A 27,249-nucleotide genomic window follows, 5' to 3' on the forward strand; every position below is an offset into this window, starting at 1 on the left:
TTTGGAGTTTGCGCAATTTCATACTAAAGAATTGAGAGGTGTGTCAAATTATACAGTATTACATGTGCTATGGTGTCCACCCAGTCTGCCCAAAGTGCGGGGAAACATATGATTATGCAGCTTTCTCGCAGCGACATGAGGAATTTACATGTTGTGGTGGTCGTCTTCAAAGTTGTTTCTGCTGGTCGCAAAAAGCTAAATTGGCATAACATGAGCTGAAATAAATGTAAAAGGCTTTGAAAATAAAATGCTTGTAGTATGCTCCATGCCCTGTTGACATTTCACAGAGATACACTTGTTTTTGTGAGAAATCCTATAAAAAGAACAGAAATGTAACATTAATTTGAAAAGCGTATACTAAAATGTGAAAATACTACATGTCATGTCTTAAAATAAATTTCTATTTTACCTCTACATTGTTTAAAATCCTGCGGATTTGAGAAGAAAGATGACGAATTCAACAGGAAAGTGAGCCTGTTAGGTAGCCTTCATTCTCACAAAGCATCCAGCCTAGCTGACACAATGCTCTGCAATGTTCTTTAGTTTTGACCACTTTTTTCTCTGGCCATTGATTTAGTCACCTGAATTTTGGCCATCCTACATGGGTAAAACATCCTACATGGGTAAAACTTCCTACATGGGTAAAACATCCTACATGGGTAATTGAACAGATTATGATAGAGACATGAGGTTTGGACCATTGTTTTTCTGAAAGGATTATCTACACAATTAACATGTTATTTTACCCATTGTTCAAAATATGCGTTTTGGATTGGACACCCTACAGGTATGTTTGTTTGTGCCTGATTTCGAGGCTTGATACATAAAACAATTGAAATACCTCCAATGTTTAACTGTTACCGAGGTTTAGTTCTTGTTAAATGGCAAGGGGGATTTGTTCATTAGAATTTCCTTATTATTTAAATGTGGAACATAAATTGCATCACAAGTGTGTCCCGAAGTTGATGGATTTATTAATTAATACCCTCGCCACTCTATTGATAGCCCCATAGAACCACCCTGATCTCACGAGCTTACATTCTGCTATCTGTGTAGCAAACAGAATGTAAGCATGCGTGATCAGGATGGTTCATACGAGGTTATTAAGTCACCCCTAGGAGTTGTCACCAACACGTGGCACGGAGGGCATTCAGAATGAGTTGGTAGTGGCGAGGGGCTACTTTGGGATTCACCAGGTCATTAAGATGATGATCCACTGTATAGGTCAGAGAAGGCTGTGATCAGGTCAGAGGTCATGACCTTTAGTCTCTGAGACACTAGGCTACTACAACAGACCAGCTGGTGTAATTATGACCTCGGCTCTGAAAGTAAAGTAATCTATTACATTCTATAAATGAAGGGAAAACGGTCCACACAAACACACTTTCTATCTCTCTCCCTTGTTAAGGACAAATTAACAATAAAGTTCCCTACATATTGTGGACCATGTTATTACTGCATAATGTGGTGTTATGCATTTTCACTATTCCGTGGGAAAGTGTCCATGCACTACTGCCCTACCAAGCAAAAGAGCAGTAACTGCTCGTTTTTTTATTGTCCAGCCAACTGAATTGTAGGCAGAACATTTGAGATGTGGTTGTCTGTTGTTATTTTTTATTCATATTGACCCTGACCTCTATCTAACATGACATTTGTCCCTAGACGGCAGTTACTGCCTTCTTGCTTGGTACACCCACTGGAATACGTTTCCATGACGATTGTTTTTAACACAAACTTGTGTTAATATATTGATTTGTATGTAGCTGTCCTTGTCATATAGTTTTATACTTGTATCAACGAAGAACAATAAATAATACCAAGGTCAACCGTAGACACAGCAGCACAAAGCTCAGTGAAGCCAAGGTAAAAGGCAGTAAGTAACTGACGTGTGTGATGGCAGTTACTGCCTTTTCCCCTGGTTTCACCTGAACTTTTTGCAGTTACTGCAAACATGACCCCCAATTTTCTCCAATACACAACACAATGGAGGCCGGATATTTGTCCACAAGATAATGCATGTATTTAATGTTAAAAAAAGTAAATAACTCATTTTTGACCAAATGCAGTTGTCTCTTGTTTGGTAGGGCAGACTAGACCGACTCACCTAGCAAATATGTAAGGTGCATTATGTAGAGCTTTTGCTGAAATGGTGTTGAATAGGAGTTATTATCTGATGAAAATATATGTTTATCTGGCTTCAGGGACCTCTTGACCATGGGAATTCACACGACAACAGAAAACAGCCAATTGCGCGTAAAAAAAAATGCTTATATTTATGGTGGAGTAAATACAACATGTTGTTGATGCCATCAATGTCGTTCCCTCCCGAATTCCAAGTTATGCAATTCTACTCTTGGCTACTGCTGCTCCCTCCAGATACATTTAGGCTAATACATTAGTCTAACCTGAACGTCAAAACACAAGCAAATACCAACCCAGACATGTGTAATTTGATGGGATCTCTATGTACCAACCTTTCACTTGAGTCTCGTAATCCCCAATAATCTCCTTGTCCTTCTTGACTCTCTTGTGGGATGACATGATTCTTTAGGAATTAATCATGGAAGCCTGTAGACTTCGCCTTAATAAGACACCACAACGTAGCCTACAAATCTCTTCCGCAGATGCATAAAGCAGGATGGGCTTCATGCGTTTCAAAGAACTTCAGTGTCCCAAATTGCACTTGAGGTTGCAAGGCGATCAATGCGACTTTGAACTGCAAAACAAATAAGGATAACTCCCCTCTGTCGTCAACATAGCATTTTAGAATGTCTGTAAAAAATTAAAAATAATCTGCATTTACAGCATGTTCAATATATGATATGTTTCAATATAACCACTGCCTTGAAGCAGGGTGTATGCGCAAGTGCTGCATCGTGCGATTTTCAATGCGTCTTCCAGCCGCCCTTTTTCCTGCAAGTTCTCGGTCTGCTGCAGCAAGCCAGGAAGAGTTGGATGCTAAAAGTCATCTCAGACTCCTCCCACACTCGCCTCCTCTCACACACTCTCAGTCTCTCACTCACACATACACACTCCCTCACGTACACATGCATGCAGACACACTCCCTCACATACACACACATGCAGAGAGGGTAATTACATTACAGTGGTTATGCACATGAATCTGACAAAGATATTTAGCAGTGTTGCTGATACAAATTGACAGATTTCAAAAGGATGAGATTGAAAGAGGCACATCATCATTAGCACACAGACACTGGTGACCTGGAAAGGCTGCTTTATAGACCACAATTCAGACCTCTGAATATGTCCCTCATAACAGACGAGAGCTTTTTTGTTATCTGATGTAGGCCTAATAATATCACTAACCTCAACATGGCTGATGTGTTTAACAACAATGTTGACAGTTGTAAAAAATAGTCAATGACACTGAATGCTATGTTTTGACACAGCTGTCTGTGTCACGAACCCCGCTTCCTGAGTCTGTGTTTGCCTGTGTTTCTGTCCTGGAGTGTGTTTCCGGTGTCCTGGAACGCACCCTGTCTGGTTGCCGGGCAGATTAGCTTGTTGGGAGATCGATGTTCACCCGCACCTGTATCCCATCAGTAATCTGCACACCTGTCCTGATCATCACCTCTCCCCTTCAAAAGCTCTGACCTGACATCCATTCCCTGCCGGATTGTTAGCCATGAACAGTATGTTGTGCCATAGTATCAGCCTCAAGTTGGATAGAATTTGTTTTGTTGTTTTGTACGTCTTGCTTGCCTTCAACTTACCTCCGTTTGTTCTGTCTTCAGTGACTCACCCGGATCATTTACCCCATTCCCGCCTGGTCATCGGAGGATTCCGCTTCCCCATTTGATCCACCTATTTACTCCCATCAACTCACCACCGCTGCCCGCTACGCCACCTGGATGTATCTACCCACTCACATTCACTTGTAAATAAATACTCACCTTCTTCCTACTCTCCTTGTCCTGGTCTGCTTCTGGGTTCGATTTTGAAGAAACGTGACAGTCTGAATGATGAAAGATAATAGGTTTTCATGTTTCTCCAGTGGAAAATATTACTCAGCAATAACTCTGCATGACTCACATAGCCTTCATTTCAAAGACAGTTTGAAGATTAAACTTACCACTAAGTCAGTGGAAGAAGATGACTTTGAACTGTTACCATTCTGTGTCATGAGGCGTTCTGTTTTTGAGTACTGCTGATTCTCAAAACCGTGTGCACAGGGTCAAATGTCAAAAGACATGTTCAACAGATTTGTATTGCCTGAAGGTTTCATGGTATCTACGAATGATATGAAGAGTTTACTAAAATTCTATTACTGTATGTCATATCTGATTCCAAGTAAGGCTATGACTCCTGTTAGGAATATTAGTTGTAACATCATCCAAAATAAGCAGTCACGCAATGAAGGGCATTAAAAAGACAGTATTCAAAAACAGGTCAAAAATCACAGTAAAAGACCGGATCAAAATCAGAATGGTATGTTGGCAGTGGCACTGCATTTGAAATCATGAATAGAGCACATGGTTCCAGAGTGGTATTTTTGTAGAAGAGCATTCTTTCAGACACTTGGAACAGGATATTGACCTGTGGCAGCCAACAACTGGACTTTAACATAGCCAATAAGCAATTTCTGTGACTCTTGAATGAGAAGCTTCTCTTTCCCAAATCCAATCTCTCCTAACTCAACTCAGAGCCCCAAGGTATTGCAGTGAAGGATCCTGGAAAACAATGACTGTTCTTGAGGCCCAACAAGGCTCCATTGTCCATTTCCCATTCCACTGCATTCCAAATGGCACCCTATTCCCTATTTAGTGGACTTCCTTTGACCAGGACCTATAGGGCTCTGGTCAAAAGTAATGCACTACATTGGGAGTAGGGTGCTATTTGGGTCGCATTCTGCATAATTCATTAATACATTAGCCTCTTTGGGAGCCATGCTGGTCAACCTCTACTGTAGTGAGCATCTGAAGACTAACACATTATATATAATATCCTCTCTCACTCCCAGGGTTTTTAATAATACATATTTAAGCACAATGCACAATAATAAGTCAGAAAGCGAGCGAGGCACTGGAGCATTTGCGTTACGTTTACCCAATTCTATTTTCAGTCATGCCACTTTAATTCACATAATTTACTCTCCTGCTGGTATTTATCCTGGTAAGAGCATATCCTTTGAGTAATACCTCACTCATATATCTCTCAATGGTCTCATTAATACAGTGGTTCCCTTGCCAATGGGAACTGACCTCTATCCATTTTACCTTTTTGACTGACCAGTTGGGAGCAGTTCAGATCCCATTCACTTCCGTCATCATGAAGTGCTTTGAGAGACTAGTCAAGGACCATATCACCTCCACCCTACCTGACACCCTAGACCCACTCCAATTTGCTTACCGCCCCAATAGGTCCACAGACGACGCAATCGCAACCACACTGCACACTGCCCTAACCCATCTGGACAAGAGGAATACCTATGTGAGAATGCTGTTCATCGACTACAGCTCAGCATTTAACACCATAGTACCCTCCAAACTCGTCATCAAGCTCGAGACCAAGCATTTCGCTACACTCGCATTAACATCTGCTAACCATGTGTATGTGACAAATAAGATTTTATTTTATTTTATTTGAGTGTGGTGGTGCTTCATCCCTCAATTCCTTGCCTCCCTCTCAAAGCTCATTGGAGGAGGAACCTTGGCTGCTCTCGGATAAGATTTGAGGAATTTATTTACTGAACAACTGTAAGTTTTAGATACAGCCAGGATCTGGTAAAATGACATTTGACCCGTGAGATGAGCCACTAGTGGAGGAGAGACACCCAGGCTTTTAATGACTGACCCTGAACTGACCCCTGGGATGGGAACACTGATAGGTTAGACTGCTGAAACAATGTTAACTGCCAGATAATTAATACAGGTCACTTTAGGTTGAAAAAGGATGACAAGGGTTTCTTCAAGACACTTTACTGTAATATGTCTCCTCAGTATGGGGTGGAATCTGTCACATTTACAGTGACTTTATAGCACTGATTAGATCCTGATCTAGTCGCTGTATTATTGAGATTGTAGTCTATAACTTTGGTGATAACTTATTACTTGGATTTCCTAGTAGGACATATTAGGCTTAGGACACATTGAAATGAAAAGAGTTCTAAACAGCAGATTGCCTATCATTGTTCTGGGTGTATACATTTTACGACAGTGGGTGTTAGTAACCTCCACTTGCTGTGCTCAGAGTTGAATACTTTGTGCACAATGCACATTATATGAAACACACTACATTAAGCAGCAACGGTTCATTTCAGGCACAGACACATTTTCTGCTCTTATGAGTCCACCACTTCCATGACTGCACAGAACCCTCTTGAGTGACAGTAGTATTCTTCTTCACTTACAATATTCTTTCGGAATCTCCACAGGGCCTCTTGGCAAAGTCAAATCAAAATCAAATCAAATGTATTTATATAGCCCTTCGTACATCAGCTGACATCTCAAAGTGCTGTACAGAAACACAGCCTGTCCTGGTGTCCTGTGTGAATTTAAGTATGCTCTCTCTAATTCTCTCTTTCTCTCTTTCTTTCTCTCTCTCGGAGGACCTGAGCCCTAGGACCATGCCTCAGGACTACCTGACATGATGACTCCTTGCTGTCCCCAGTCCACCTGGCCGTGCTGCTGCTCCAGTCTCAACTGTTCTGCCTGTGATAATTATTATTTGACCATGTTGGTCATTTATGAACATTTGAACATCTTGGCCATGTTCTGTTATAATCTCCACCCGGCACAGCCAGAAGAGGACTGGCCACACCACATAGCCTGGTTCCTCTCTAGGTTTCTTCCTAGGTTTTGGCCTTTCTAGGGAGTTTTTCCTAGCCACTGTACTTCTACACCTGCATTGCTTGCTGTTTGGGGTTTTAGGCTGGGTTTCTGTACAGCACTTTGAGATATCAGCTGATGTACGAAGGGCTATATAAATACATTTGATTTGATTTGAAGATCCACAACATTTATTCCATGGGACAAAACTAGGTCCAGAGTATGACTGTGACAGTGAGTAGGTCCAGAGACATGTTGGACAAAACCCACTGAGTCGACGATGGCTCCGAAAGCCTTTTGGAGTGGGTCTGTGGACTTTTCCATGTGAATATTAAAGTCACCAAAGATTAGAATATTATCTGCTATGACTACAAGGTCCGATAGGAATTCAGGGAACTCAATGAGGAACGCTGTATAAGGCCCAGGAGGCCTGTAAACAGTAGCTATAAAAAGTGATTGAGTAGGCTACATAGATTTCATGACTAGAAGCTCAAAAGACGAAAATGTCATTTTTTTTTTTGTAAATTGAAATTTGCTATTGTAAATGTTAGCAACACCTCCGCCTTTGCGGGATGCACGGGGGATATGGTCACTAGTGTAGCCAGGAGGTGAGGCCTCATTTAACACAGTAAATTCATCAGGCTTAAGCCATGTTTCAGTCAGGCCAATCACATCAAGATTATGACCATTGATTAGTTCATTGACTATAATTGCCTTTGAAGTAAGGGATCTAACATTAAGTAGCCCTATTTTGAGATGTGAGATATCATGATCTCTTTCAGTAATGACAGGAATGGAGGAGGTCTTTATCCTAGTGAGATTGCTAAGGCGAACACCGCCATGTTTAGTTTTGCCCAACCTAGGTCGAGGCACAGAAACGGTCTCAATGGGGATAGCTGAGCTGACTACACTGACTGTGCTAGTGGCAGACTCCACTAAGCTGGCACGCTGGCTAACAGCCTGCTGCCTGGCCTGCACCCTATTTCATTGTGGAGTTAGAGGAGTTAGAGCCCTGTCTATGTTGGTAGATAAGATGAGAGCACCCCTCCAGCTAGGATGGAGTCCGTCACTCCTCAGCAGGTCAGGCTTGGTACTGTTTGTGGGTGAGTCCCAGAAAGAGGGCCAAATATCTACAAATTCTATCTTTTAGGAGGGGCAGAAAACAGTTTTCAACCAGCGATTGAGTTGTGAGACTCTGCTGTAGAGCTCATCACTCCCCCTAACTGGGAGGGGGCAAGAGACAATTACTCGATGCCGACACATCTTTCTAGCTGATTTACACGCTGAAGCTATGTTTCTCTTGGTGATCTCTGACTGTTTCATCCTAACATCATTGGTGCAAACTTGGATAACAATATCTCTATACTCTCTACACTCGCCAGTTTTAGCTTTAGCCAGCATCATCTTCAGATTAGCCTTAACGTCGGTAGCCCTGCCCCCTGGTAAACAATGTATGATAGCTGGATGATTTGTTTTAAGTCTAATACTGTGGGTAATGGAGTCGCCAATGACTAGAGTTTTCAATTTGTCAGAGCTAATGGTGGGAAGCTTCGGCGTCTCAGATCCCGTAACGGGAGGAGTAGAGACAAGAGAAGGCTCGGCCTCTGACTCCAACTCGTTGCTTAATGGGGAAAACCGGTTGAAAGTTTCTGTCGGCTGAATGAGCAACACCGGTTGAGCATTCCTACAGCATTTCCCTCCAGAAGCCATGAGAAAGTTGTCCGGCTGCGGGGACCGTGCGATGGCATTTATACTAACGTTACTATCTGTACTTACTGGTGTCACAGACGCTGTTTCATTCTTTCCTACACTGAAATTACCCTTGGCTAACGATTGTGTCTGAAGCTGGGCTTGTAGCACAGCTATCCTCGCCGTAAGGCGATTGTTCTCCTGTGTATTATGAGTACAGCAACTCCAATTAGAAGGCATCATGTTAATGTTACTTCTTAGCGTCGGCTGTTGGAGGTCCTGACGAACCATGTCCAGATAAAGCATCCGGAGTGAAAAAATTGAATGAAAAAAAAGTTGAGGGAAAAACCTCAAATATAAACGGTAATTAAAAAGTAAAACCGTAAAGTTGTCAGGTAGCAAAGTAAACATAATAATAATAATAATATGCCTCAGTAGTTTTGGGATAAAATACTTAAATCAACTGGATTACATTTTAAACTCCCTTCTGTATTAATGTTTCATGACTCGACTGTTTGAAGATGGTCCATAATAAGTTAGACAAATATTACATTTGATAATACTAGTGGATTTTGTGTAACGTCAGCATTCGCTGTCATTGCTCCAAAGCACAACGGAATGTGGTGTTGTCTTGTGGGAATGGCTATTTTATAATCTATTATCACATTATAAGCTCCTGGCATCCTATAGGTTTAGGCTATGTATGAGTCCCCTACTTCTCTGGACACAGTCTTTATCATACACATGTGTTTTTATCAGTGTATGTAGTTGATTTCCTGATATTTATTTTGGCAGGTTATTGAAGTGGGTTTACAAAGCATGGCATTTCACTGTGCTGCTTCTACATGGTCAACTAGCATCAAGCTGCCCTCTGCTGGGAAAAGCATACACTGACAGAATATGCTTAAAGTGGAAACTTCTACCATGACAAATACACACAGCATACTGAGCAGTACCAGTACACATGATAGTCCACACCACAGAACACTCAGCAGTAAACAGAGCCAAGGAGACAGTGATCTAAATATGATTTCACATAATCTATATAAATAATGTGGGTTTTCACATATTCCAGCCCCTCTATAGTCCCAATCAGTGTTAGATAGAATGTTACGGTCCTACCCGCCTGTGGGGAAAACAAGCTTTGGTTACCTAGGTTACCCCATTGGCTCATAGAAAAAAAACAATTCACAATTCTCTTGTTGTCTGCTTGTTTTAGTCAATTCAAAATAACATTAAAGAAAAGCTCAACATGTCTAAAGAGTCATTGTCAACATCGCCTGCTCCTGAGTGTTCACACTAAGCAACATTAAATGTGCTACAAGTAGGATATTTATTTTATTTTCGAACTGTAATTTCAGAAAATTTCCATAATACTTTTTTTAAAATGTGTAAATGTTTTATTTTACTAGGCAAGTCAGTTAAGAACCAATTCTTATTTACAATGACGGCCTACCCCGGCCAAACCCGTACGACGCTGGGCTGTGATACAGCCTGTATCAGGAATCAAGGTAAGACCCAGATGCAGACTCTAGAGTGTGCGGCTCTCCTTTATTTTCAAGCAGACTGTCGAAGTAACAATGTTTATTGTAGCAACAGGGACAGGCAAGACAGGTCACAGCAGGCAGGGGTCGAAGATCCAGGGTAAGGTAAAGGTACAGGGCGGCAGGCGGACTCAGGGTTAGGCAGAGTTCAGTTATCCAGAGGTGGAGCAAAGGTACAGGACAGGCGGGTACAGGGTCAGGACATGCAAAGGTCAAGAACCAGGAGGACTATGAAAGAGAGGCTGGGAAACGATGGGCGCTGACAGGAAAAATGCTGGTAAGCTTGAACGAACAAGACGAACTGGCAACAAACAGACAGAGAACACAGGTATAAATACACAGGGGATGATAGGGAAAATGGGCAACACCTGGCGGGGGGTGGAGACAAGCACAAAGACAGGTGAAACAGATTAGGGCGTGACAGCCTGGACATGTCAAATCCAAATCAAATTGTATTTGTCACATGCACCGAATACAACAGGTGTTGACCTTACAGTGAAATGTTTACTTACAAGCCCTTAACCAACAACGCAATTTTAAGAAAATACCTAAAAAAAGTTAGAGATAAGAATAACATATAATTAAAGAGCAGCAGTCTTCATGACTGTTACTTTGATGTGGATGTGGACGCCAAGGAACTTGAAGCTCTCAACCTGCTCAACTACAGCCCTGTCGATGAGAATGGGGGCGTGCTCGGCCCTCCTTTTCCTGTAGTCCACAATCATCTCCTTTGTCTTGATCATGTTGAGAGAGAGGTTGTTGTCCTTGCACCACACGGTCATGTCTCTGACTTCCTCCCTATAGCCTGCCTCATCATTGTCGGTGATCACTTTTGTGTCAATGATGGTGTTGGAGTCGTGCCTGGCCGCGCAGTTATGAGTGAACAGGGAGAACAGGAGGGGACTGAGCATGCACCCCTGAGGGGCCCCCGTGTTTAAAATGAGCGTGGCTTATGTGTTGTTACCTACCCTTACCACCTGAAGGCGGCCCGTCAGGAAATCCAGGATCCAGTTACAGAGGGAGGTGTTTAGTCCCAGGGTCCTTAGCTTAGTGATGGGCTTTGAGGGCACTATGGTGTTGAACGTGGGCTGTAGTCAATGAATAGCATTCTCACATAGGTGTTCCTTTTGTCCATGTGTGAATGGGCACTGTGGAGTGCAATAGAGATTGAATCATATGTGGATCTGTTTGGGCTGTATGCAAATTGGAGTGGATAATGACATATCTGTCACTAATAGTGGAACAATAGTTTTTCACAGTATTACTTCCCTGCCTGTGTTGTGATTGGCTGTGATTTTCACCTATTGATTTCTCCCGCTGGAGCAACATCTGTTGTCAAAATGGGAAAGCTGTTTTGACATTTTGGCTGTGTTATCTAGTGGAAATCCCTTTGTCATTTCCTGGTTGATAAAATTCAACACTGTTCACTCAATTTCAGTTTATGTGAGAAAACAAGAATAGTGAATAGTGTAGGGATTCATTGTACCATCTAAAAAATATATTGTTTTTATAGCTGTTTGAAGCTGGTGGACCTAAACCCGAAAGTAAAAGACTAAATTAGCACTTGAGCCTTTCACTTTCCGTTTTGGTCCAATCAATAGGCAAATATTACAGTCAATCACAACACTGGCGGTTAAGTAATACTGTGAAAAACTATAATTCCACTATTACTGCAGGTATATACTGAGTATACCAAAAATGAGTTGAACCCCTCCATTTTGCCCTCAGAACAGCCTAAATTCATCTGGGCATGGCCTCTACAAGGTGACAAAAGCGTTCCACAGGGACTCTGGCCCATGTTGACTCCCCATGCTTCCCACAGTTGTGTCAAGTTGAATGGATGTCCTTTGGGTGGTGGACCATTCTTGATACACAGGAAACTGCTGAGCGTGAAAAACCCAGCAGCGTAGCAGTTCATTACACAAACTGGTACGCCTGGCACCTACTACCATACCCTGTTCAACAACCTGGCACCAGAGCATTTGATATTATTCTGTGATGTAAATCCAAGACACTCCATTTAGTATGATATGTTACGTTTCGTATTGGTATATTAATTTGTGAATATCCATCACCCATTTCATATGATATGTTAAGAATTACAATTTGTATTATATGTTCCGAATTTGCAAAATGTACTATATGTTATGAATTAGCAAATCGTGTTATATATTGCAAGTTTGCAAATGTCCTATATGTTACGAATTTGCAAAACATACTGTATGTTACAAATTTTCAAAGGTATGATATGTTACGAATTCTAGCTAGGTGCTAACGTTAGCTAGCTTGCTAACTTTAGCTATGGTAGGGGTTAGGGTTAGGGTTAAGTTTAGGAGTTAGGTTAGGGTTAAGGTTAAGGTTAGGGTTAGGGTTAGAGGAAGGGTTAGCTAACATGCTAAGTAGTTGCAAAATAGATCAAAAGTAGTAAGTAGTTGAAAAGTTGCAAACCCAATCATCCACCCGACCAACCACCCTACTTTTGATTTTGCCTTATGTAACCATACCAAACGTAACATATGATACTAAATGGAATGTCTTAGATTTACATACAGAATAATACGAAATGTTATGAGACAAGGTAGCGATGGGGAGCGTTGCTGCAAAGCTATTTTCAGGTCTCTCCAGAGATGTTCGATCGGGTTCAAGTCTGGGCTCTGGCTGGGCCAGACTCATCCCGAAGCCATTTCTGTGATGTCTTAGCTGTGCTTAGGGTTGTTGTCCTGTTGGAAGGGGTACCTTCACCCCAGTCTGAGGTACTGAGAGCTCTGGAGCAGGTTTTAATCAAGGATCTCTGTTCTTTGCTCCGCTCATCTTTGTCTCCCAGTCCCTGCAGCTGACAAACATCCCCACAGCATGAAGCTGCCATCACCATGCTTCGCGGTAGGGATGGTGCCAGGTTTCCTCCAGGTGTGACTCTTGGCATTCAGAATAATCTTGGTTTCATCAGACCAGAGCATCTTGTTTCTCATGGTCTGAGAGTCTTTAGGTGTCTTTTGGCAAACTCCAAGCTGGCTGTCATGTGCCTTTTACTGAGGAGTGTATTTTTTGTTGTACCTTTTCTCCACAGAGGAACAACAGCAGCTTTTCCTTGTGTTTTTTTTCTTTCTGTATAACAAAACATCTACAATGAAGTTGTTTTCCCCAATTTGTGGACATGGTCAAAGGGAAATCCTTCATGTGATGTATCGACTCGGAGTATACATACATAGGATCTTAGTTAGAACCAGTTTGCTACAAACGGATATTCAACATTAACATTAACATTCAACATTAAAATTAGTAACACATCCATAGCCACATGTTGAGGTAACAATAACTTTATATGTCTTCTTATGCAATCATATAAAGCATGCATGTTCAAGATAGCATGCATAGGACAACGTAGGTCTGTGGACATCTTCAGAAATGCTGTGATGATCTGCACATAATCTCAAATGTTTTGGAACACTTGCACCATGTACTTTTAATGTATTCTCATCTGCAATCAAGTTCATTTGGTTCTGCTATTAGGAAGCACGGGGATAACACTTCAATATGTTGAATAAATAAGCAAAATATCTGATATTGTATTCCCATTTGAACTTTCAACCATTTTTAAATGAAAATTCAGTGGTGAGATTCCTGTGTTTCTCCTCATTATTGCATACTCGAAACAGCACAAGTTCTGCTTTGTGTGGGTTCAATGTCAGCTTAATCAACAAGCATGTGTGGAAAAATAAACTGTCATTTGCCAAACTGTCACACAATATTCACAACCATTCTCAAGGCAGTGTGAATCCTTGCTGCAAAGATGTGTTGCTGAACATGATGTTTGTGAAAAAGTAGACAGCAGATTAGAGAGAGGCATGTCTTTACAAGAGCTCTAGAAGTAGAAGAGGAGGAGTCCCTTTATATAGGTTATCTCATTGTAATGGAATGTTCTTACTCTGATGGTTGAGAGAGACAGGATAAGTCAACAGAGGAGAGATGATTCAGATTAGGTACTTCTCTGTTCAGGAGCAACTGCCAAGTACCAATTATAATTATAGGACTAAATGGGATTTTAGAACATAAAGTATGACCTTTTTTTCACACACAACAGTAAGGAGATGTTTAAGACAATTCATTTTTCTGTTAGGAACATCTGCAGAGAATGACCAAAGCCCTCTTATATATATGTATGAATCATTCTTGAGAAATACTTATGGAGGATTTTCATTTCAGTTCCCTTGTTGTCATGCAGACAACATGTTGGTAGAGCTCCACTGACAGAGAGAAACTAAGATGACACACACCTGTCACCAACCCCGCCCACCTCCACCCCACGCCTCTGTTCTACTGTAGGGCTGCCACTTGACTATAAAGCCCACATCTCCAGAGGAACACATAACACTGTCAATCTCTTTTTTAACAGGGAAAATGTTATGGACTATACTTTTAATGGTCAGTGGTCTGCTCGCTCTCATCATGCTTTACTCTTCCCGCACAAGGTAATTGTTCTTCATATTTCTTGAACATTTGGATTGCAAAACAAAACATTGTAAATAATTTAGGTGTAATTTGTCAGTGTAACTTGATACAGTTGAAGTCGGACGTTTACATACACCTTAGCCAAATACATTTAAACTCAGTTTTTCACTATTCCTGACATCTAATCCAAGTAAAAATTCCCTGTCTTAGGTCAGTTAGGATCACCACTTTATTTTAAGAATGTGAAATGTCAGAATAATAGTAGAGAGAATGGTTTATTTCAGCTTTTATTTCTTTCATCACATTCCCAGTGGGTCAGAAGTTTACATACACTCAATTAGTATTTGGTAGCATTGCCTATAAATTGGGGCAAACGTTTCGGGTAGCCTTCCACAAGCTTCTTACAATAAGTTGGGTGAATTGTGGCCCATTCCTCCTGACAGAGCTGGTGTAACTGAGTCAGGTTTGTAGGCCTCGTTGCTCGCACACGCTTTTTCAGTTTCAGAGGTCAGGGCTTTGTGATGGCCACTCCAATACCTTGACTTTGTTGTCCTTAAGCCATTTTGCCACAACTTTGGAAGTATGCTTGGGGACATTGTACATTTGGAAGACTCATTGTACATTTGGAAGACTCATTTAACTTCCTGACTGATGTCTTGAGATGTTGCTTCAATATATCCACATAATTTCCCTCCCTCATGATGCCATCTATTTTGTGAAGTGCACCAGTCCCTCCTGCATCAAAACACCACCACAACATGATGCTGCCAACCCTGTGCTTCACATTTGGGATGGTGTTCTTCGGCTTGCAAGCCTCCCCCTTCTTCCTCCAAACATAACGATGGTCATTATGGACAAACAGTTTTATTTTTGTTTCATCAGACCAAAAGACATTTCTCCAAACTGTACAATCTTCGTCCCCATGGATAGTTACAAACAGTAGTCTGGCTTTTTTATGGTGGTTTTGGAGCAGGGGCTTCTTCCTTGCTGAGCGGCCTTTCAGTTTATGTCAATATTGGACTCGTTTTACTGTGGACATAGATAATTTTGTACCTGTTTCCTCCAGCATCTTCATAAGGTCCTTTGCTGTTGTTATGGGATTGATTTGCTCTATTTGCACCAAAGTACGTTCATGTCTAGGAGACAGAACGTGTCTCCTTCCTGAGAGGTATGACGGCTGCGTACTATTGTTTGTACAGATGAACGTGGTACCTTCAGGCGTTTGGAAATTGCTCCCAAGGATCAAACCATGACATAATTTTCTGAAATTTCCCAAGCTGTTTGCAGGCACAGTCAACTTAGTGTATGTAAACTTCTGACCCACTGGAATTGTGATACAGTGAATTGTAAGTGAAATAATCTGTCTGATAACAATTGTTGGAAAAGTGACTTGTGTCATGCACAAAGTAGATGTCCTAGCCGACTTGACAAAACGATAGTTTGTTAACAAGAAATTTGTGGAGTGGTTGAAAAACTAGTTTTAATGACTCCAACCTAAGTGTATGTCAACTTCCGACTTCAACTGTATATTTAAGTTATATTGTAAACGTGTTCTCTTCCTAATATTGAACATGGCTGTGAAAACCATCACAAATGTCTTACTTCCTCAGTTACAGTTCCTCAGTTAAGGGGCGGCAGAGTAGCCTAGTGGTTAGAGCGTTGGACTAGTAACCGGCAGGTTGCAAGTTCAAATCCCCGAGCTGACAAGGTACAACTCTGTCGTTCTGCCCCTGAACAGGCAGTCAACCCACTGTTCCTAGGCCATCATTGAAAATAAGAATTTGTTCTTAACTGACTTGTCTAGTTAAATAAAAATAAATAAACAAAGAGATTGACTTTCTACACAGAAATCAATTAATGAAAAGAATGTCAGGGTTATAAATGTCTCACTGATGATACACCATTCTTGAACATGAAGCTTAGACCATGATTATATGGTTAGTCAAAACCCATTGTTAACCCTATGTCATATGTCTACACTGCAGTACTATTGTTAGTCATTTTTTGGGTATTTATTAGGATCTCTATAATGCAGCAGCTACTCTTCCTGGAGACCACACAAAACATAAAACATGACATGATACAGGATATTAATAGACAAGAACAGAGAGCCCACACATTCAACTACTTTAGGGCATCTCCCTAACTGTAGCTCTGAAACCAGTTGGTTTTGTGTGGGAGGTGAAGTGTTAATCTTGGTTGGCAACTGTATGTCTGTTTCTCCCAGAAAGAAAAATGAGCCACCATTAGTCAAAGGCTTTATTCCATGGCTGGGTCATGCCCTGGAGTTTGGAAAAGATGCTGCAAAGTTCCTAACACGGATGAAACAAAAACATGGTGACATTTTTACGGTAAGATTCTCTATACATTTTTGTGACCAGGTACCTGTGTACCTTGTCAATCTTTAACACTTTCTTTATGTCTTTGTTAGTGACATAGAAAGGGTTGCTGTGAACCTGTAGAAGTTATTTGACTTTCAAACGCTTCTTTCATCTTTATGGCATGCTTTTGCTTTCACAAACAATACTATTGTAATGTGTAATGTGACTCTGACAGTCGTGCATAGACAATGCCATGACTTTAACGTTTGAAATAATGTCATCCAGGTGCGTGTTTGTGGTCATTACATCACCGTACTGCTGGACCCTAACTCCTATGACGCAGTCCTCGATGACACAGCCTCTCTGGACTTCAGTCGCTATGCCCAGGTCCTGAAGCAGAGGATCTTCAACCTGAGACTACCCAATCACAACCCAGACACAGAGAGGGCCTGGATGGAACAGTAGGTGTTCTAGACCTGTATGCACATGACCTCACACCTGAACTCACACCTATCCACACACACATGACCTCACACCTGAACTCACACCTATCCACACACACATGACCTCACACCTGAACTCACACCTATCCACACACACATGACCTCACACCTGAACTCACACCTATCCACACACACATGACCTCACACCTGATCTCACACCTATCCAAACACACCTGACCTCACACCTGATCTCACACCTATCCAAACACACCTGACCTCACACCTGATCTCACACCTATCCAAACACACCTGACCTCACACCTGATCTCACACCTATCCAAACACACCTGACCTCACACCTGACCTCACACCTATCCACACACACATGACCTCACACCTGACCTCACACCTATCCACACACACATGACCTCACACCTGAACTCACACCTATCCACACACACATGACCTCACACCTGATCTCACACCTATCCAAACACACCTGACCTCACACCTGATCTCACACCTATCCAAACACACCTGACCTCACACCTGATCTCACACCTATCCAAACACACCTGACCTCACACCTGATCTCACACCTATCCAAACACACCTGACCTCACACCTGACCTCACACCTGAACTCACACCTATCCAAACACACCTGACCTCACACCTGATCTCACACCTATCCACACACACCTGACCTCACACCTGACCTCACACCTGATCTCACACCTATCCAAACACACATGACCTCACACCTGATCTCACACCTATCCAAACACACCTGACCTCACACCTGATCTCACACATATCCACACACACATGACCTCACACCTGACCTCACACCGTAATGTACAGTTCCCTGTCAAGGACAATAGTTTATTTTCTATTTTCTTATATTCTAACTAATAAGAAATTCATCTCCACCAGAAGACTGCATGCACATTCATCTAATTCCATCTGTGTTAACATGTTGTAGCAATAATCTGTCCTCTCCATCATATCCCTGTCCAGGCACTTCCAGGGCCCCAGCCTGGCCAGACTGAGCAGCAGCATGCACCTCCACCTCCAGACCCTGCTAAGGGAAGAGGAGAGGAGCTGTAGCCCAGCAGAGTGGAGGCAGGATGGACTTTTCAGCCTCTGTTACAGCCTGCTCTTCAGGTAAAAAACAGAACTAAATGATGTCTGTGCTGGCCAGCTACTGTACATGTGTTAATAGTCATGCTGCTCTTCAGGTAACATCAGAAATGTTTCAGGGTCACTGGCCTGGGGGTTAATTTAGGGTCAAATTAGAGTATCATGCCTGGACCAAATTGCATAATTCTAACACACAAGAGTTAATACCTACTCTTACACAAGAGTTACACTTATTTCTGTCCTTATAGGGCTGGGTATCTCACACTCTTTGGTACAGAGAAAAGCAACAACGTCACTGAACTCGCTGCTGTCTACAAAGAGTTCCGCAAGTTCGATGGTCTTCTCACAAAACTGGCTCGTTCAACCCTTAAGCAAGGTACATAATATAGAGCTTAATCTAATGTACAATATGTAGTCATACATTACTCATATGTATACCGTATTTATCTATTCATAAACACCAGTTGTTTCTCTGTACCTGTCTCTCTGTCTGCCTGTCTTTCTATGTAGCTGTCTCTGTTTTCCTGTCTCTCTGTCTGCCTGTCATCTCTGTGTACCTGTCTCTGTTTGCCTGTCTCTCTGCCTGTCTGTATTTTTGTGTACCTGTCTGTTTACCTTTGTCTCTGTGCACCTGTCTCTGTTTACCTGTCTCTCTGTCTGCCTGTCTCTCTGTGTACCTGTCTCTGTTTACATCTCTCTGCCTGCCTGTCTCTCTGTGTACATATCTCTGTTCATCTGTTTCTCTGTCTGCCTGTTTATCTGTCTGCCTGTCTCTCTGTGTGTGATCTGGCCTCTCTAACCTGTGTCTCTCTCTCTATGTCGATAGAGGAGAAGAGGACAGCAAGCCTGTCCCAGGAGCGACTGTGGGAGCTGCTGTCCCCAGCCTGGCTGTGCAGAGGAAAGGGGTCAGAGAGCATAGATCATGGGTCAGACAGCAGCTCCTGGCAGCAGAGTTACCTCAGGCATCTACAGAGGGAAGGAGTGGACACAGAGATGCAGAGACGAGCCATGCTGCTTCAGCTCTGGGCCACCCAGGTGACAAAAGACAGAACAGACTAATCCTTTCACACAATGTTCTGCCACACCCCGATGACCAAATACACCTTCTCTTCCTGTGCCTTCTTTGCTACTAGTGGCCCTGGCATGAATGAGTTCACAGGATTTTTCTCTCCCAATGACTCATAACGTCCATGTCATCACAGTTGACTCATGATGCCATTATGTGAGAAGTAATGAATGTGAAAAAGGTTTCCATTCATGTGTTTCCATGGCACCTGTTTGGAGTTATGTGTTGTCTTAGACAATGGGTCCACACATTCCAGAACAGCACAGATCATAGCACTCTGTGGAAAAAAGAAGAGTTGGCAGGACACCCAAACCAACCTGTCTAATTTCAAACAGAAATGGACAAATGTGTCAGAATACATCTGAGGCATCAGAATATGTTCTCAAAATCAGATCAAGAAATTAGGCCTAGTGTGCAAATTTAAGGACAATTTAGAAGTATCATCTGTAAATGTTGATGTCAAAAGCCAATATAGATCACAGCAATGAAGTTGTCTCCAACTCTATATTCATGAGCTCCAGAGGTGGTTTAATAACAGGTTCCTTGTGGCTTCCTTCCTCAAACCAGTCCCAACAAGTTGTGATGAATGAGCTGTTGTTGCACTGTGTGGCCAGATGGGAGAGCTAGTGTGCTGTCTGTCTGTCTGTCTGGCACTTGTCTCACCATAAGTTTCAGAGCAACAAAGACACACAGGTGCCATTTGTACCAGGCCCTCTCTGCTCCCTTTGGCACTTTTGATGCTCTGTTCCCTCTCTGCCTGGAGCACTGGAGCCCTAGTTGGCCTACTCAGACCAGGGGAGTGCTAGAGGGTCCTTAGCCAAGATGGTACCTCTGTCTCTGGGGACCTTGAATCCCTTGCCAGGCTGGGATAGGAGAGGGCAGCTTGTCTCTTAGCATCAGTGTATCCTGCTTATTGATGTTTGTCCTGCTGGGAATCTGGCCCAGTCACAGTTAGACAGTGCCAGGAAGAGGAGAACCACTGAAACATATTAGAACTGTGGGTGAGGAGAAGGTAGTGTGTTGTAGTTTCTGTCATGACCAGTCACACAGAGAAGAGGTAGGCTTCCTCAGTGTAAAATACAATACTGACTGAATTTCAGTCTCTTCCATCGCAGATGCTTCGTCACATGCTTTACACCCAACATGCTCTCATGTTGATACAAAATATAAAAATGTATTGCAACATAGTTATGAGAGCTTTATGTTTATGGCTCTGTATGTGTTGTTGGGGATTGGGTGGAGGCAGTTCCACAGCCCAGTGAATCTCTGAGCTAGTGTCATATTCAGTCCATCACACACTCGACTGCTCCCCTGCTGTCAACACAACTACACCAGTACACAAATACACACTCAGAAGAGTTGAGGAGGAAACAAAGTGTCTTACTGTGTACACCAGTGAATTTTCAATTGGAATTCCAAGTTTTTGAATCTTAAATTATTCTTGATTTGCAGGAAACACTAAAATGCCAGTAAAAACATGCGGCATATTCATTGACTATTTATACTGTAAGACTCCTACTGTTCTAAGTAAACTGAGATGAAGCTTTCCAGTTTGTGGAGCCTAGTGTTCATCATATGGGATCTGTGATGGGACTCAGAGAGCCACTGGACCTCGTCTTTGCCTTGCATTAGCCCTGGCTGTTATTGGATCAGTGAAGACCTGACCTGTGAGAGGAAATGGTGAAGAGAGAGGCTCCCTGAACCGACAGCAATTATCATCTGACTGTTCAGACAGACTTCTCAGCCCTCTGTAGACTTTGACCACCCGGTCAACACAGACCTGACAGCTCTAAAGGCCGCAGTACCATGATGTAAGCAAGGACTAAAAGAGAGAATAAAAGACAGAGAAAAGGGGGGGAAAGAGAACATCCGTGTATAGATTTCTCCAAACACACTTCCATTTTCTCCTTGAGACTTCTGGCAGTGTGTTCAACGAGTACAGTATATGTACTCTGATTTGTCTGCTTTGTCTAACCTTGCAGTATAACTGCAACATCATGCTTGGTAATGGGTTCACTGTCTTTGATGGGCTCAGAGTAAGTGCTGTGTTGGATTTGTCTAACCTTAAAGTTCTGCTCTGTAATACACCTCCTGTTTCTGAACTGACTGAGTCTGTGTTGTGATTTATTCCAGGGTAACGCTGGGCCTGCTGCCTTCTGGCTGCTGGGCTTCCTGCTCACCAACCCTGAGGCCATGAGAGCAGTGAAGGAGGAGCTCAGAGGCCTGGCTCTGCAGGAGGACGGCTCCCTACAGCACCACCTTCTGGACACACTGGAGCACCACAGCACACCTGTTTTTGGTAAGAGCCCCAGGCAACCTCTATTATTCACTCGCTGTCTCTTCCACCTCAGAGCTCTCAGGGCTCTCTGCCTAGCTCTGCCAGCCAGCCAAAGACATGCTGTAAAATATTGAACTGAAGCTCTGAACTGAGCTTCCCCCCGATAACCAGTGAAAAAATGAAAGAGATTCAGAGAGCTGAATAAGTAAAGATGGATAAATATAATGTTTTTAACAGTGGTTTAATGAAGTTATGATGTGATATTATCCTCTTCTTATGTATCCACAGCTTTCCAGAAGGAAATACCTCTAGTGTTATGATTATGTAGCCTGGTGCCAGGTCTGTTTGTGCTATAGCTAACTCCTATGGTCATTGTCTACCACTGGAGTTGACTATACATTATAAACCAATCTGGGCCAACGGTAATGATTATGAGCTCCTTCACTCCCACACACTCCCAACCCTCTCTCATCATGTGTATGATACCTTTCTCCAATCAAAGACAGTGTTCTGAGCGAGACCCTGCGTCTGACTGCTGCTGCCCTCATCAACAGAGAGGTGATCCAGAACACGACCCTTCATCTGGCCAGTGGACAGGAGTACCACCTCAGACAGGGGGACAGGGTGTGTCTGTTCCCCTTCCTCAGCCCGCAGATGGACCCTCAGATACACCACGACCCACAGGTAATACAGCACAATACGGTTACCTGACAAACACCCAGTTGGTGTTGAAATAATGTCATAATATTCTAAGCACTGGAAGCATACCAGTATACAGATGTATTTGACATTACTATTCAGTCTAATCCACCACCTGTTAATACAATGAATCTAAATGTCGTGTCTTTACTATCATTAACTGAAGACTGATAGTTTTTATCAAAGATTCTCTGTAATTAGTTACTACGCGATCAACTGATTAATCACGTAACTAATTAACTAGGAAGTCGGGGCACCAAGGAAAAATATTCAGATTATAAAGTTATAATTTCCTAAAATAACTTTTCAGATATTTTATCTGATCAATTAGTCTTCGAATTAATTAATCATTTACTTTACCTCATGTTAGTCTCATTCCAAACGTCGTAAATAGTTGGTTATCTGCACGAACCCAGTCTTCACTATGAGTCATCCATAGATCAATTGTCTTAAATAATTTATTTATTACTAACTAAGTAATTCACAGAAATGCATAAACAAACAAACAAACAAACAAGGTAAATGTAATGAAATGAGAATTTGCCCTAGTGGGCTAAACCGGCATGGCGGCTTGTTAGACAAAAGGGGAAGCGGGGGTCGACTAAGAAGTCACTACAGAGTGATAATTATAACAATTGAAATGCTAATCCTTTACACATGAATGCTCACTCATTCAGGAACAATTGCAATCAATCAATATATTTACGCTCAGTGTGTCGTCTTGATCGCTGGTGAAAAGTTTGTGTCTTTCGTAGAATTGTCCGTCTCCCCTCCTTCTCTCTCTCTGTCTTGGTTAGAGGGGATAGTTCAAAGTGACATTCGTTATAGAATAGGTGTTTCAGCGGTTGTCGTTCTTTGCGTTCAATGATACCGAATTCCTAGCTGCAGACTAGTAATTAGTATCAAAGACTTGTTCTTATTCTGTCTGTATCGATAATCTAAGAGTTTAACCACGTGGTATGGTTAAAAGATTCAGCAATGGTTTACAACCTTTGTCCTCCTAATGGAGAAAAACATGGTCTGCAACCTTTAGCCATCTCGTAATTGAGGTAAGCTTGGTCTGCTGATAATTTCTCAAAGTTGGGTTTTATTCGGAATGGCAGAAAAGGGGCTGTCCCAGGAGGCCTGACCCTAACTGGGCTCAGGGGCGGTCCTCTGATTTAGTTCAAATCAAAAGTGAATTGTATTTTTCTTCATTAAACAGTCTAAAATCATATTACACAATTATACAAACAGTATCATACTCACTCATTCATCGTATACAACAATTAGATGTAAACCTCATATCTGAGGCTATTATATAAACAGCGTTATGGTAATGTAGCCACACCATCTCCCATGAGCTTTCCCAAGTTGTGACAAACGGACCAGTTCGCAGCTGGATTCTTCACCGATCTTTTATACTTTCTCCGGAACATGAAATTTGTTCGTACCTCAAGTTCTGTGAGGTGGAAGGATTTCCTTTGTCCTCTATGAAAGTGTACCCTCTCTCTACTATGTGTCCATGAGGAGATCCTCTCAGGAATTTACGACCTCTGACCACAGCCTAGTTGAAGGAGGCAAGGGGGAGGCAGGGAGAGGGGGATGGGGTTGCTATACCCAAAGAGGCCAACGTCATGACATAATACAATGACTGCGTGACAGTGTCTTTAACCTTAACCTCCACATTACTTAGTTATTCTGGTCTATTGACTACTAGGTGGATCCGAGATTCCTTCATTTCAAAATACCTTTGAATTATTCCCTAGTGTGATGGCAGTAGCCAGCTGAGCGTGTCTATACAGTGTGTGTCTGTGCGTACGTGCGCATGTGAGTGCGTGTGTATATGAGTGTGTGTGTGTGTGTGTGTACTTGTGGGGTGATGATGATGCAGCATCACTCTACCACCACTCACTGTTCTGTAGCACCTCTGTGTCATCACAGCACTGTCCTGTAGCACATCTGTGTCATCACAGCACTGTTCTGTAGCACCTCTGTGTCATCACAGCACTGTTCTGTAGCACCTCTGTGTCATCACAGCACTGTTCTGTAGCACCTCTGTGTCATCACAGCACTGTCCTGTAGCACCTCTGTGTCATCACAGCACTGTTCTGTAGCACCTCTGTGTCATCACAGCACTGTCCTGTAGCACCTCTGTGTCATCACAGCACTGTTCTGTAGCACCTCTGTGTCCTCATCAAATTAACTTGTCTTTTCTTCTTCTCTGCTTTACAGACATTTCAATATGACCGCTTCCTAAACGCAGACGGGACAGAGAAGAAGAAGTTCTATAAGGATGGGGAGAGACTGAAATATTACACCATGCCATGGGGTGCAGACAAGAACATGTGTGTTGGGAGACACTTTGCAGTCAGTGGCATCAAACAGTGAGTTTAATATGACATTCTCCACCTGTTGTTATTGACAATGACCATAGGAGTTGGCAAGACAGCACAATCAGATCTGGAGGCAGGCTACCTCACACTAAGCTTAGTACATCCAAACCACTCCACGTTTGTTATGCTATTGCATAACATTTTTGGGGATGGATGTTTCCCTAATGAATGAGTTCATTAGTAAGGTATTAATGATTAATGAGGCATTTACAACCACATCAAGATCGCTACCTTAGGCTATGTATCTGTAGTGTGTAGTGCTGTATAAAACAACTAAGCAAATCCACTTCTCAGGATCAGTTCTTGATTTATATGAATCATTCTGTCTGCTTAGCTGTCAAATGTTTGGTACAGTGTCACGCCTTGACCATAGAGAGTCTTTGGGGTTCTCTATAGTGCAATAGGTCAGAGCGTGACTAGGGGGTGTTCTAAGTCTACAATTTCTATGTTGGTGTGAGTATGGTTCCCAATTGGAGACAGCTGATGATCATTGCCTCTAATTGGGGATCATACTTAGTGTAATCCTTTCCCCACCTGCGTTTGTGGGATATTGTTTTGTTTTAGTGTTATGTGCGCTATGAATTTAATGTTCGTTTAGTGTTTTGCTTTTTGAGGGTTCACTTTAATAAATATGTGGAACTCTACTCACGCTGCGCCTTGGTCAGCTCATTATGTATACGACGAACGTGCAATACAGATGTAGGATCTTAATTTGATCACTCTGTTGCAGGAAAATTTTCCAGCAATGCAGTTTTTTTTTACTTGTAGTGTTTTTGAGGTTTAAAAAGGATTCTGAAGTTTGTCATTTCCACTTTGCAATTTCAGACTTGTTTCTCCCTTGAGAAACAAATGATCAATCCATACAAATATGTCCATTAATTATAATCAACATAATAATTGTTGTCCTGTTGCTGTAGGATTATTTTCCTGTAGCAAACTGACTCAAATTAAGTTCCTACACCTGTATCTCTATAGAGTTTAAATTTGTCGTAATTTATTGAAATGGCCATTGATGGCTTTGAGTGCTATAGTTTATGCTGTATCGATGTGCAGTCGTATTGGGGTCCTCGAAAACGATCACAAACTGCTGATGTGTGTGCCTTTCCATGGAAGATATTAGTAGTTTAAAGGTCAAATCCTACTAATCCACAGTGAGATTAAGAGGCAGGTGGTAGAACAGCTGTAGACATACAGTATGGGGTCGCAATCTCTAGGCTTTACCATATGTGAGATATGCAAATATTGTATTACATGGCAGACTGCATTCAGATTACATTATATCTACAACTGTGTACTCAAAGATACATTCAGGTCTGATTTTTTTTCTCAACTCATGCTCCTCTCCCCTCTCTGTGACTGTCAGGTTTGCGTTCATGGTCCTCTCCCGGCTGGACCTGGAGTTGTGTGACCCGACTGCCACCGTTCCTCCAGTCAACCCAAGTCGATATGGTTTCGGGATGCTCCAGCCTGACGGAGACCTGGAGGTCCACTACAGACTCAAGACTCTGCACTAGGTCATGACCCCTGACCCCACGCACCATCCTGATTTTAGATTTAAAAGACTCCAAAAAACGGTCAATCATTTCAGGTCCAGGGCCGCGGGTGTAAAAGATTCAGCAGACTGCTGGCATTACACATCTGGATAAAAGACTACTGTAGCTCTGCTGGAGTCACTTATATTGATAACTTTGACACCTTCTGGAAACAGAAGATACTCCACAGGAATGACGGAAACCATCCAAATCATTTTGGCTCATGGACTCTGTCCACGCATTTCAAGGCTGTGTTGAAACAATGACTTTTCCTACCGTTGTGACAATGAGTCGTCATAATGCAGCATCAAATGTACATGATCCTAGGGGCATTGGCAGACACAATGTAAGTAATTTAATTGATGTACCCCTAATTGCACCGAATACTTCTGTTTATCCTATAGCTGTTGCATGCAGTAATCATGTGCCTATGAACCAGTTACACTGTTATCACTGAGGCGGTGTCCCCTAGAAGGAAGACCACTTTGATTTGATTTGATTTGATTTGTGCAGCTCACCCTGCACCATCAGCTACAATGTAAATAACATGAGTAAGTCTACTTCTGATAAGCTTTTCAATAAAGCATTACAAACAATCAAGCGACCCAGAAAATTGCTAAAAATAGCCCATATTAACATATGTAGCCTAAGAAACAAGGTCCATGAAGTGATCTTGCTTGTAACAGATGACATTCATATTCTGACTCTCTCTGAAACTCATTTAGACCTTTGATGATACAGTGGTAGCAATACATGGTTATAACATCTACCAAAAAGACAGAAATGCCAACGGAGGCAGTGTTGCAGTGTCTATATTCAGAACCACATTACTGTAAAGCTGAGACATGATCTAATGTTAAATACTGTTGAAGTAATATGGCTACAGGTTCATCTCCCTCACCTAAATCCCATTCTTGTGG

The 27,249-nt window shown here is 42.2% G+C and overlaps 2 protein-coding genes across 4 annotated transcripts in view; one reads left to right on the plus strand and one right to left on the minus strand.

Annotated features, from left to right (window-relative positions):
• The window catches only part of LOC109891285 (SLIT-ROBO Rho GTPase-activating protein 3), a 72,136-nt gene extending 69,135 nt beyond the window's left edge, over nt 1-3,001 (minus strand). The window contains exon 1 of one of the 3 annotated variants that reach the window (XM_020483709.2): nt 2,475-3,001. In XM_020483709.2, coding sequence (XP_020339298.1) covers nt 2,475-2,541 — 67 coding nt within the window. In that variant the 5' untranslated portion in view covers nt 2,542-3,001. The remainder of the gene's footprint in view (nt 1-2,474) is intronic. The other 2 variants (XM_020483707.2, XM_020483708.2) reach the window with 2 other exon arrangements.
• An 11,393-nt stretch (nt 3,002-14,394) lies between these two features.
• On the plus strand, nt 14,395-27,035 carry LOC109891606 (prostacyclin synthase-like). The gene is made up of 10 exons (XM_020484135.2): nt 14,395-14,493; nt 16,701-16,824; nt 17,080-17,255; nt 18,257-18,403; nt 18,628-18,755; nt 19,206-19,414; nt 21,579-21,744; nt 22,226-22,407; nt 24,637-24,788; nt 26,161-27,035. The coding sequence occupies exons 1-10, from the start codon at nt 14,423-14,425 to the stop codon at nt 26,309-26,311; spliced, it is 1,506 nt and encodes a 501-aa protein (XP_020339724.1). The 5' UTR covers nt 14,395-14,422; the 3' UTR covers nt 26,312-27,035.
• Nucleotides 27,036-27,249: the final 214 nt, after the last annotated feature.

This window comes from Oncorhynchus kisutch, linkage group LG5 (genome assembly GCF_002021735.2).
Source record: "Oncorhynchus kisutch isolate 150728-3 linkage group LG5, Okis_V2, whole genome shotgun sequence".
Taxonomy (NCBI): Eukaryota; Metazoa; Chordata; class Actinopteri; order Salmoniformes; family Salmonidae; genus Oncorhynchus; species Oncorhynchus kisutch.

Excerpts from the sequence above, each read along its gene's own strand:
- LOC109891606 (XM_020484135.2), top strand. The coding sequence starts at position 14,423 with ATGTTATGGACTATACTTTTAATGGTCAGTGGTCTGCTCGCTCTCATC. Across the intron at positions 18,404-18,627 it reads TGTTACAGCCTGCTCTTCAG|GGCTGGGTATCTCACACTCT; the intron begins GTAAAAAACAGA and ends CTGTCCTTATAG. Across the intron at positions 22,408-24,636 it reads AGATACACCACGACCCACAG|ACATTTCAATATGACCGCTT; the intron begins GTAATACAGCAC and ends TCTGCTTTACAG.